Raw genomic sequence first — 13,309 nt, 5'->3', positions numbered from 1 at the left:
GGGATCTAGTGAACAAAATAAACTAATGAGCAAAATAGAACCAGAGGCATAGAATCATGGAACAGACTGACAGCTGTAAAAGGGGAGGAGGGAGGCAGAGTCTGATTGAAAGAAGGTGAAGGGATTAGTCAAAGAACATATATGAAGGGCCCATGGTCATGGACAATGGTGTGGGGACCGACTATGGAAGTGAAAGGCAGGCTGGGTAGAGAGGGGAAAGGTGAAAAAATGGGGACAACTGTAATAACATAAATAATAAAACTTTAAAAATGTGTTTTATTCTTCAATGATTTGACCACTGCACTAAACAACGCTCTGATTCTACTACCTATTCACTATTCCTCTGATGTCACTTTGATCCCATGCCCATCTTGTATTTTGTGGTACATTATTATAATCAGTCTACTCATTTCCTAGCACACACACTCACTTTATTTATGTCACTTCTCATTGAAATACTTGTGTACTCTATACTTTCCCCATGGGATCCTTTTTATTCGTAAGTCTTTACATACCTCATGTGTGTTAATGACTTAAAAAATGATGTATCAAGCCTGAACTTTTTTTCCTGAAGTTAAGCTCATATAGCCATCTATCTACTCTACAGCTCCACTTGGATGTCTGTGGTCATCACAAATACAACGTATCTAATGCTGAGCTTATTCTCCACCCTCACCCTAAATCTGCTCCTGTAGCAACCATCCCCACCTCAGTGAATGGCTATGCCATCCTTCCAGTTACTCAGTTCAACCATAACTCCTTTTTTTCTCCTCTCACTTACTCTCTAATTCATTAGGCTAATGTCAAAATATATCCAATATTCACACTTTTCTCTTTACTTGCATTGCTGCAACCCTGATCCTAGCCATCACTTCCTCTCACCTAAGTATGTGTGCTCCCTCCCTTGCCACGTGCTCCCTCCCCACACTCCAGCTCTCAACCCAGCATGATCCTGTTAAAACTTAAATTAACTCAGGCCACATCTCTTATCAAAACCCTGTGATAGCTTCCCGTCTGAACTTACTATGTACATCTTTCCTCCCCTGCCCATGTTAGCCAAATTTAGACCGATTCTGCTTACATACAGGGATAAAGGTTTACCTTAAATCAAGCCAACACTCACATATGTGAGGAGATAAATCAGGTTTTACATATGAAGAAAGCATATATCAACAAGATTTCTGGCATCATCTAAGGAACGTTTTTTTCAGAGGCTACAAAGTTCTTTGACATCATGAAAATTATGTTTCTTAATCCAACTATGCTAAGTATGATAAGATCAATCTAGGAGGCCTGTACATATCTTTTTTTAAATTTTACTGACTTGGTTTTCTTGTGTGAAACATTCCTATAAGGTACTTAAAGTTGATTAATTAAAATTTGGAACTGACAGCTATAATTATTGATTTATTTTGTTTAGGCCACCATTTTCAATCACAAAAGAATTCATCTTGAGGTTCAACCAAACAAAAAATCCAAAAGAGAAGGAAGAATTGTTGAGCCTAGCTAGAGAAACCATTCTCAGGTGTAAGGTAATGCTACACTATTTGATTTACTTGGTATATGAACTTTGTCTTCTAGTTGGTGGATTGATTACTTGTTCTAAAATATTGAAAGAAAAAATAAGAATATACCTTTCTTTAATTATAAGTTGTCATAGTTAAAAATATTAATGCACATTAAACTTCATAACCAAATAATTCAATGTCAAATGGCTTTTGGGGTGAAGATTTCCCATAAATTATTAGGGAACATAGCTGCTGACACTAGTTGAAGAGCCTGCAGCAAAATACCAAAGACTGGAAAATAAATTTTTGATGATGAAAATTCCACTTTTCTTTCAAAAAAACTGAGATATGATTTGCCCCAAAGAGAAAAGAAAACTTTCCTTAACCTTCTCTACGTGTGCACGGGGGTGGTCATGCTTATTAACTTCTGCCCATCTACAGCGAAGGAGCCAGAGTTTTTTAGCAATTTGATATCGAACTAATTTCTGTCGAATCACATTTCATCAATATACTTTTCCTTCTAAAACCAGAGATGCGTTCCCCTGGTGGGGGAATCAGATGAAAATAGAGGAAATCCCTGCATAGTGAAGAGTGAGAATTATTTTCAACAAAGAACTAATGATGTTAGAATATTATCAAGCATTTGCTAGATTTTAACACGAACACTGTTTACACAAAGGGTCAGTAAATAAAAATAATAAAAGCAAAAATAAAAAATAAAAAATTTTGTACAACTCTAGTCATAGAACACCAGCCTCATAGAAGATGACTTTGAAAATATAATTAAAGGATAATCTAAAAAATCAATTAGGTGTACATTTTTTGTTTGCCGTTTTTATGTTTCCCCATCACAGAGAAAATTGGGACTCAGAACTTTAGGCACCGGCAAACACGTGCATCTTCCCACTGCTTGGACCGAAATCATATATCTGGCTCAGTGCAAAGGAAAAATTCAGGATGGTATGTGCTGTAACTGGACCCTTCCTCGTTACCCTAAGCATTTGCTAGATTAGCAGTGAAGGCATAATTTGAGATCTTTAATATTTAGAAATTGTGGAGGATCCAAGAAAAATGTGCGTTTCCCTATCAAAATACCTGATAGTGTGGTTCATTATGAAAGTTCCTTTTGTAATTTTAAATTAATGAATTTGCTCAACTTTTTAATTACAAAACTGTTTTAAAATCTTTTGCTCAGCATAGTCTTTATTGCTTTTGTCTAAAGTTAGCAACTAATTAAAAAGTAATATAAAGTGTCATTTAGTGATTTTCATTTACAATAGGGACTATATTTTAAAGAAATTGATTCTGTATTTTATAACTCTTACTCATAAAACATTAACCAAATGGCCGTTAGTTTTTCACTTATTTTATACAGCTATTTTACTCATTTCCTTTACATTTATCACTTCTCACTTACATGTCTCCTTTCAAACTACCCTCCAACCAATCTAAAAAAGAAATTAAAACCCATTATTTTTAAGGAGGTAAAATTGCTTCTATCATTATCCTAAATTTTATGTGTGTGCCTTTTAAAATGAGTTTTTAGAATGTTAAGTGTATGAGGTCAGTGAGCATTCCCCCATGTAAACTGGGGTTTGTAGTGCTATCTGAAGCTCTCAAGCACTAGGAAGAGTAAGAACAATTTTGTATTTAACTAGCCTATAAGGCACTTTGTCACAGTGCCATACACAACCTGACCTCTAGTGAATGTTTAAATGATAGAGAAGTAAACACTCTTGGCTTACCAGCAACCAGCAGCCACTTGCTCTTCTTTGTCAATTAAACCTCAGTTTTGTTCAGGTATCCTGCAGTCCTGTGATTTGGACAGGACTGGCCTTTTCCAGACTCAAGTGATGAATCGTGATCGATCTAAACTAATCAAGGCAACACACCCCTTAATTGCCAATTATTAGATCAGGGGAGTCACAGGACCTGGTTCTGATCAAGAGATGTGAAGACCAGACTGTTTGGAATACTTATTTTTGAGTTGCTTTTGAAAAAGACATGCTTGGGATAGAGCTCCTTTCCCTCTCTATGCCCCTCTTGATTCTTCTCTAAATGGCACGGAAAGGACAAAATGCCTGAGGCTTGTGCAATCACCACGGTCGTCGTGTGCATCAGGGGGCTGAGAACATGGAAACATGCATGCAGAGGGACGTGACTTTGGCCAGCCTCGGAGCCTTTCCCACTCTGATCTTGTGAAGTTATAAACATGCTTATCTGGAAGACACTTTGTTAGGTTTTCTGTTACACACAGCCAAAAGCTCTTAACTCTTTGATGCTGAACTCCAAAGAAAAACTGGAACTGTGATTTCTTCTTTCCAGCTCCACAACTGAAATACCATCCTAATCAGTGTCCTGTCTGTGCCCTTGTCATTCTCCTGTCCACCCTCCAGGTAGCAGTGACCATTCTAAACTTTAAGTGGTTTCTAATGCTGTGTGATTACACTTAACAAGAACCCCAACTTTATATAATGGGCTACAAGGCTCTGAATGATCTGGCTCTTGGCCACCTTCCCTGCTGATTCATTAGGCTGCAGTCACACCCGTCTCCTTTCTGTCTCTTTAACGTGTTAGGGCTTTTCCTTTCTCAAGTGTCTGCATTTGCTATTCGTTCTTCCTGAGATATTTACATGACAGATCCTCAAAATCTTTGTAATGACCTGAGATGCAATTCGCTTTAGGTCCTTAGCTCTACATTCTTCCTTGTTCAGTTCCACCAGGGCCTATTTTCTCTGCTTCATTTCCTACTCTTTTCTTTTATAGCCCCTACCTTTAGCACTGTATTTTGTCATCCGATCTGTCCTGTTTCCCACACTGTTTTGTCTGTGACTCGGTGATCTATTTTGTGCTGGCTGGAACAGCTGGAGCTCCTTGGGCGTTTCTCTCTCTCTCTCTCTCTCTCTCTCTCTCTCTCTCTCTCTTATTTTTTCTCTCATCTTTAATCATCTCTGTCTCCATACTCTTTCCAACTTGGTGACTTCTAATTAGCTGGACTTCCTCCACGGCAGCCTAGGTTTCCAAAGCTCCTATCTTAAGGGAAAGATCCAGGTGGCTGCTGTGCTGCCTTTTCTGGCCCAGCCTTGGAAGTCATGCAGCGCTACGCTTGCTGCAGGCTAGTTGTTGAAGCTGTCACAAGGCCTGGTCAGGTTCAAGGGGAAGGGGACATGGTTTTTACCTCTTGATGGGACGGGTGTCAAAGAATTTGTAAATATTTTAAAACTACGGTCTTGTGACTGAGCAAATTGTTCATTGTAAGATTTAATTGTAGCATGTAGAAATTTATAAATTATGGAATTTCTACTTTTTGCTTTTTCAGAAGCCTTAAATATGCTTTACATTTCCATGGACCATGCTTCCTTTGATTATGAACATCTACCTGCCTTATTTTTTCTTGCGGAATCAGTTTTATATAGACTCTGCTGTGATGCACTCCTAAAGACATACTTATATTCGGTTGAAATAAAGCTGACAAAGGTATGTTTTAAAATATTTGTAACGTGTTTTATTTGCTACATGTACTATATGTAGCCACATGCCAACCATTTTCATTTCTAAACATTCTATTTGGTTTATTATAGAATATTCTCTTTCTTGGCAGTTTCAGTGTTTTTTAAACATGAGTGATACACTATTGTTTGATATCCAAAAAAGATAGTTTGAAAAAATACATCACCAACTCTCTAAGAAAATAAGATTAAATTAAAAAATCATGAATATTCTTATACCTGAGTATATATAGCTCTTCTCCTCTCTGTTTTAAAATGCCAGTTTTCCATTTAAAAGTGCCAAGAGATAACCTTAAATGCTTGCTCATTTTTTAAAATGCTCACTCAATTTGAGATGAGTTGTTCCTTCAGTATTCCAAGCCAATGTAGAGCCATCGGATGGGAAATTATATTCAAGCCTGTCCTGACTTTTAAGCTCCTGCACTGGATGCCACGTGGTTCTGTGCCCTGTGATGACCGTGATTGCCTGTGCAAAATTTATTAGTGCTCAGTGAAATTTAGCTAAACTAGTGGTTTTATGATTTTATTGTAAAGAAAAAAAAGAAGGCTACAAGAGAGGAAGAGATGGAGAGAGAAGGAAAGAAGGGGGTAAAGGATACAAAACGGAAAGATGGGAGAGCAGAGAAAGAGAAATCGACCAGCAGAGATTTAGTCTAGGACGCAGAGCTTGAGTTGTTGTGCAACAGAGAGAACATGGAGACAAATGAGACATGAGGCAAGATTGCACAGGAAGTTCCGGAATTCCTTAGAGATACAGAAAGGAAGATTTTTCAGTGAAAGTCTGGCCTTTCAGCATATTATAAGTGAAAGTTTTAAAGACCATTTTTCCAAATATAGTTATAACTAGAGATAGCCTCTAGGTCAGTCAAAACTCATGACCAAATTGGGGTATAATACAGTGATTATTCAAACTGCTATGCTTTTCATGCATTTTTCTATTTTTTCCATTAAATTTTAAAACAATATTTACTTCAACATCAATCTCTCATCCTTTGAAAAATCCTAAATTACTTTCTCGTGACTAGTTTTTTATCTCAAACCCTTGGCGCAGCACAGTCCACATCAAAGCGGCCTGTGTGAGGGGATTTCTTGGGTACACCTTACAGACATTTTTATTTTTATTTATTTTTTATGTCTATAAGTAGTTATGTTTAAAATTTAGGTATAAGCTTACAAATATTGATGATGCATTCTCAGAATTTATTTTATTGATATATGTGTGATAAAAATATTTGGAAACACTGCTGTAATAGAAAGTTCATGGTTTTTGGTATAATACACACAGTTCTGGGTTCAAAGCCTAGTGATGCCACTTATTTGTTTAATAGTTGTGGGTGAATCACTGAGACTGGGTAGACTCATTTTTAGATGTTTTTACGTGTAGATCTAATAATTCCCTGCATTGTTATTAGGAGGATTTGGATACACATATAGTTTGATAGAGATATAGTGATAGTTTATTGTTCATATTTGGCTCTCCATAATCTTATGATTTACCAACTTAGGCTGTTACATTCTCTTTATTTATATACTTGGTGGCATATTTTTGAGTCACCTTCTGTGAAATTTTGCATATCATTTTGTTTTGAAGATATTCCATTTTCTGTAGTCTATGTGAAAAAACTATTTTAGCTACACATGTATTTTAAACTTCACAGAATTGAGTTGTTATGTGAAGATTTGTTTTTTCTTGAGGGAATGGGGATCTTAGTACAGAATACTATGCACAGGCAGAATACTTCTCAAAACTATCTAAAGCAATGCTTTTGAAATTGTCTTGACTGAGACCCATAGGAAGAAATATCTCTTGCATTGCAATCTAGCACACACATTAATATACACCCATGTATATACTGAAGCAAGGAACTGCAATGTACTGTATTTTCTCTTTTATTTTATTTAACAATTCCCTCTCAATTGATTTCGTGATTCACTTAAAGGGTATGACTTGCAATTTGAAAAATACTGTTTGAAAGGACATAGAACAAAATATCATTCAGTATTGGTCATTATATGTAATGTAGAGATGATTTATAAATGTTTTTCTTGCTGAAGCAGGATTTCAACCTTGCTATAAATGTTTTAAAATTATTTCAAAAGCACAAAATCCCAAGAGTTTGAAACTGTTCCATCAAAAGTAAATGTTATAAGAAAATGGTTTATTTTCTTTATGGTTTTTAAACATTTATTGATGCAACACAAAAATGCTTTTTCTTTCTCTTTTGACAGATTGGCTATCTGATCTTCTTAAGACTGTTTATATATTTCCTGTATGGTCACCTAGAAAGTTTTAACCAACATTTACTTAGGCTGCAACCATATTTATATGGTAGGCTATCTTTTATTTTCTACAGTTACAGATATTTTACGTTATTTTTTGAGAAACTCAGGCTATCGCTATAAAGACCACAAGCTGTATTTTATTTTTCATGAAAGGTAATCAGTACAGTGTTGGAGAGCACAGGTTCTGGACCAGATTGCTTGGATTTTGCTTTTAGCTTTTCAACTTTACTTGTATCACCTTGACTGACTCATATGTAACAGTATTGCCTTTCTAGAATTCAAGGAAGTAAATCCATATCTTAGTTAGGTGGCACTAGTGGCGATGGAGATGCTGGACTGGAGTAAGGAGAGAGTGGATGCGGAGATCAATCAGCTATGACATCGGTATAAGCCAGGGATGTTAAGTGTATAAACTATTAAAATGAGAGTGGGATAGGGCAAAATAGCCTTGAAAACGCTTAGAGAAAAGACCCTGGACTTGGTGAGCTATTGGATCTGAGCCATATAACATACAAGGGAAAGTGAGGGATTCAAGAGGAAGCTTAATTTTGCATATTGACTAATAGGTTCAAGGTAATGCTGCTCTAAACAGAACATTTTGGACTAACCTTGGGCAATGTGAATTTGAAGGTCACTTTGGAATATATACCAAGCTAGCAGTTGAAAACACAGGTTTGGAACTAGAGAAATAAGTGAAGCCTGGGATTCACTTATTTCATGGAAATTAACATGGATATTGACAGTCTTCCCTGTTAAGACAACCTGAGGGTGGGAGGTGGTGGTGGGTGTAAATTAATTCTAGGGAAAGAGTCTTGGGGAACATAGACATTTAATAGATTATTAGAATAATAGACAACAGTAGGGAAATTGAGGGAAATTGGAGGAAATGATGGCATAGAAATCCAAAGGAGAGGGGAAGTTCAGGAAGATCACCGTTATCAGGAGCTGTAGAAATGTTAAAAAGTAGGAGGACTGAAAGTGATGATGGGCCACTGGTGATCTTGGGAGCATCCTGAGTGGAGAGGTGAAAGCAAAATTCAGAGTGAATGTAAATAAAGATTGAAGGGAAAGTTTAAGCATAAGACAGAGATGGCAAACTATTTCAAACAGCTTAGCTATAAAGGGAAGGAGGAATATGTCAATACTTTGGGTGAAAATAACAAGGTCAAAAGAAGAGAGGACTGGTATATTGTAAGATAAGGGATGAAGAGATTCAAGATACAAGAAACAAAGGTATTTGTTGGAAAGTCATGGGGGAGGAAGCAGAGGCCCTGGTGGGAGTGTTTTGGAGACTGACTGATATACACCATAAATGCAAGTTCTGATAGGTGGAAACCAAGACAAGGCTGTAGACCAGAGGAATAGGAATTCATGTCTGTCATATTGCTCATTTTGATCTCATCAGTATACTAAAAATCCTTTCTTTAATTCCATACAGTGTTCAGCATAGTGACTCATCAAATATTTAGATGATGGTGGCAAGTAAATTTTGAAAAAATTATTTGAATGAAACTTGAAGTTTTCACTTTAGCCTGTTATTGTGGATACATCTCAAGAAAACTAGCACTTTTGTTTCATATCAGGATAAAATCCCGAGAATTTTCCCACTTAAGAAATATTGTTAAATACAGCCTTACTTAAGTTACATCTCTGTCTTCAACAACAGGTTGATTCCTACCACAGGCTTAGCAGATGCTGCCTATCCATACAGCAATCTAGTGAAAGATTGGTTGTTACGAATTTTTCCACTGTGTCAATGAACTGAAACGCCAAGATTGTCTGAAAGTTTATAAAAGAAACAGCATGAAGATGGTTCTGTGAAATGTTACATAGTCTTATGTTAAATACATAATTGTTACTATGTTGAAAATGTATACTTTTAAAAATTAATAATATCTTGAAAAGAAATAAAAAGGAGAATGTTGAGTTAAAATCAATGATATCAATTTGTTCATAGGATTATAATTTTAAAGTATGCATTATGAATATAGTGTCTATTATAACATTATTTTTGGCTGAAAGTATTCAAACATTGTTGTGTAGTAACTATACTTAATTGGGCATTCGGCCATCATGCAATTGCTGTTCTGAGTTTATGTGGAAGTTTATGTATGAATTATTTACCTTTAGTTTTCTATTCAACCACTAGGGGGCACACATAACTTTATAAATCTTGAGTAGATGGGAAAATGTACAGCAGTTTCAGAATAAAAGTACTGCAATTTAATTATATTTTAATAACTGAAAGACAAATAAAACACTATGAAAGATATTAATGAAATATTTTTTATTCTTACAATAGCGCTTTCTTCCTCTGGAGACTCATATGACAAGTATCCAAACATCTTTTCAAATGTGCAAATTATTCTGAAAACCATGGAAATTATATGTGAAAGAGAATTATCTGGACCATTTTCCAGCCCTGTGGAAAATGAGAAACAATATGAGAACATAGATTCTGATATGGTGAGTCTATTCTAGTGCATTATGAATCAAATTATGTTTATTATGATTAAATATTTGTGCTTGCCAATTCAGTGTGCTATTCTAAAGACGAATGTAGTAGCAGGGGGAGGGCAGTGAGAACAGCAAAGACACTAAATTCAGGAAACTATAAGAAGTAGTTAACAGGATTAGTAGTAGAGCATCAATATGCATCACTACTACTTTAAATAGAGTAACGCCATAATACCTTCCTCCTTATAGAGTCCCTCTCAGCTGTTTAAATTGCAACATAATTTAGTTTGACTTATAAATGAACATTTTAAAATATTACATTTTTATTAAAAGGGAAGTGTTTAAAGTGCAGGCTATTAATGAGAGCAAGTGTAATATTTTCATGGTTCCATAATTCATATGTAATAACATTTAATATGCTATTAAAATCAACTGAAAAAAATGGTTCAAAATCAAGGAATTAAAAGAATCCCTAGTATATGAAAATTCTCATTTTAATTTCAAACTCAGATATTAGTCATTAACATCAGAGAAAACTAGCTATCCCAACTATATAATTTCTAGGTTTGTAATAAAGTATTATGCAAATGTATTATGTAAACAGAACTACAGTGAGCTATATATAATTCTTCATACACTTTATGGGTTGATACACATCAAATAGCACTTTTCAATCTCTGGGGTTCATATGTCTTTATTTCCTTTTCTTGCATATATTCTAAAAGAAAACAGTGAACACTGCAAAAACTTGATTCTTTTATTATTTATTTTGTGTTGTATATACTTATTATTTTATAGTTTATAAATAGAAAATTTGTTTTTCTATGTGACTTGTTTTTCTGAAAAGAAAAAATGCATTTAACATAATGCAAGTTGAAGCAACTAAGAAAATGTAAGGAAGATTATCTTTTTAAATAGTTTTATCTAGAAGTTGCCACATAGTTTCCTTGTGTTTTCACTGGGGCTTTCTAAAACTAACTAAAATTTAGTTCATAACATTACTGGCCTACCTCCAAAAGCAAGAAAACCCTCAGACAGACAATCCAACAACACACCTAAAAGAACTATAAAAGGAAAAAACAAAGGCCCAAATGAGCAAAAGAAAGGATATAATAAAGATTAGAGTGAAAATAAATTATATAGAGACTAAAAAAAACCAATAAATACAATAGATCAATGAAACCAAGAGCTGGTTCTTTGAAAAGATAAAAAAAAAGGTTGATGATGCTTTAACCAGGCTCATCAAAAAATAAAATAAAAATAAAATAAAACAGAAGGGGCTCAAATGAATAAAATCAAAAATGAAAGAGGAGAAGTAACAACTGACTCCATGGTAATACAAGGGATAGCAAGAAAATATTATGAACAACTATATGCCAACAAATTGGACTACCTGGAGGAAATGGATAAATACCTAAAAGTATACAGTCCAAAACTGAATCAGGAAGAAGCAGAAAATCGGAATAGACCAATTACAACCAATGAAATTGAAGTAGTAATCAAAAACTTCCAGCAAACAAAAGTTCTGGACCAGATGGCTTCACAGGCAAATTTTACCAAACATTCAAAGAAGAACTAACACCTATCCTTCTCAATCCATTCCAAAAAATTCAAGAAGAAGACTGCCAAGATCTTTTTACAAGGACAGTATTATCCTAATTCCAAAACCAGATAAATACAATGTAAAGAAATTTTTTTAAATGATTTTATTGTTGTTCAATTACAGTTGTCTGCATTTTCTCCCAACCCCACCCACCCCATCCAAACCCACCCTTGGTTTTGTCCATACGCCCTTTATAGTAGTTCCTGAAAATCCTTCTCCCCACTGTCCCCTCCCCCCTCCCTTATGGCTATTGTTAGCTTGTTCTTAATTTCAATGACTCTGGTTATATTTTGTTTGCATTTTTCTTTTGGAGATTAGGTTCCAGTTAAAGGTGAGATCATATGGTATTTGTCCCTCACCGCCTGGCTTATTTCACTTGGCATAATGCTCTCCAGTTCCATCCATGCTGTCACAAAAGGTATAAGCTCCTTCTTTCTCTCTGCTGCCTAGAATTCCATTGTGTAAATGTACCATAGTTTTTTTGATCCACTCATTTGCTGATGGGCACTTAGGTTGTTTCCAGTACTTGGCTATTGTAGATTGTGCTGCTATGAACATTGGGGTGCATAGGTTCTTTTGGATTGGTGTTTCAGGGCTCTTAGGGTACAATCCCAGCAGTGGAATTGCTGGGTCAAAAGGCAGTTCCATTTTTAGTTTTCTGAGGAAATTCCATACTGTTTTCCACAGTGGCTGCACCAGTCTGCATTCCCACCAACAGTGCACTAGGGTTCCCTTTTCTCCGCATCCTCTCCAACATTTGTTTGTTGATTTGTTTATGTAGGCCACTCTGACCTGTGTGAGATGGTACCTCATTGTGGTTTTAATTTGCATCTCTCTGATGACTAGTGATGCTGAGCATCTTTTCATATGTCTCTGGGCCTTCTGTATGTCTTCCTTGGAGAAGTGTCTGTTCAAGATCTTTGCCCATTTTTTAATTGGGTTTTTTGTCTTCCTGGAGTGGAGTCGTGTGAGTTCTTTAAATATTTTGGAGATCAGACTCTTGTCTGAGGTATCACTGGCAAATATGTTTTCCCATACTGTTGGTTCTCTTTTCATTTTAATGCTGTTTTCTTTAGCCCTGCAGAAGATTTTTAATTTGATGAGGTCCCATTTGTTTATGCTTTCCTTTATGTCCCTTGCTTTAGGGGACATGTCTGTGAAGATGTTGCTGCGTGGAATGTCTGAGATTTTCCTGCCGATGTTTTCCTCTAGGACTTTTATGGTGTTAATACTTATATTTAAGTCTTTTACCCACCTTGAATTGATTGTTGTGTATGATGTAAGCTGGTGATCGAGTTTCACTTTTTTGCATGTAGCTGTCCAGATCTCCCAACCTATTTGTTGAAGAGCAAAGAAAGAAAATTAAAGACCAGTATCCCTGATGAATGTAGATGCTAAAATCCTCAAAAAAAGTATTAGCAAACTGAACACAGCAATGCATCAAAAAGATCATACACCATGATCAAGTGGGATTTATTCAGGGATGCAAGGTTGGTATAATATCAACAAATCAATAAATGTGATATACCACATAAATAAAATGAAGGTTAAAAATCACATGATCATATCAACAGATGCAGAAAAAGCATTGAAAGCATGAAATTCAGCACCCATTTTTGATAAAAACTCTCAAGAAAGTGGGAACATAAAGGCCATATATGACAGACACATAGCCAACATCATACAGAATGGTTAAAAAAAAGTGTTTCCCTTAAGTTCAGGAATAAGACAGGTATGTCCACTTTCACCACTCTTATTCAACATAGTGCTAGAAGTCCTAGCCATAGCAATCAGACAAGAAGAAGAAATAAAAGTCATTCAAATTGAAAAGGAGAAAGTAAAACTGTCATTCACAGGTGACATGATATTGTATATAGAAAATCTAATCAACAAAAGGAAAAAGCTGGCAAAATATAACCACAAACATTGAAATTAAGAACAAACTGATA

General features: G+C 35.5%; 1 protein-coding gene across 6 annotated transcripts in view; it reads left to right on the top strand.

Annotated features, from left to right (window-relative positions):
• Positions 1-13,309, top strand: part of TMEM232 (transmembrane protein 232) — a 168,195-nt gene that overhangs the window by 26,708 nt on the left and 128,178 nt on the right. For 4 of the 6 annotated variants that reach the window (XM_053911325.2, XM_053911326.2, XM_045197625.3 and 1 more), the window contains exons 4-8: positions 1,421-1,532; positions 2,363-2,468; positions 4,828-4,985; positions 7,247-7,346; positions 9,603-9,766. In XM_053911325.2, coding sequence (XP_053767300.1) covers positions 1,421-1,532; positions 2,363-2,468; positions 4,828-4,985; positions 7,247-7,346; positions 9,603-9,766 — 640 coding nt within the window. Of the gene's footprint in view, positions 1-1,420; positions 1,533-2,362; positions 2,469-4,827; positions 4,986-7,246; positions 7,347-9,602; positions 9,767-13,309 lie in introns of those variants that run through there. The other 2 variants (XM_045197628.3, XM_045197629.3) reach the window with 2 other exon arrangements.

This window comes from Desmodus rotundus, chromosome 1 (assembly GCF_022682495.2).
Source record: "Desmodus rotundus isolate HL8 chromosome 1, HLdesRot8A.1, whole genome shotgun sequence".
NCBI lineage: Eukaryota > Metazoa > Chordata > Mammalia > Chiroptera > Phyllostomidae > Desmodus > Desmodus rotundus.
The sequence above is the reverse complement of the archived record's forward strand: the minus strand, read 5'-3'. Positions and strand labels throughout refer to the sequence as shown.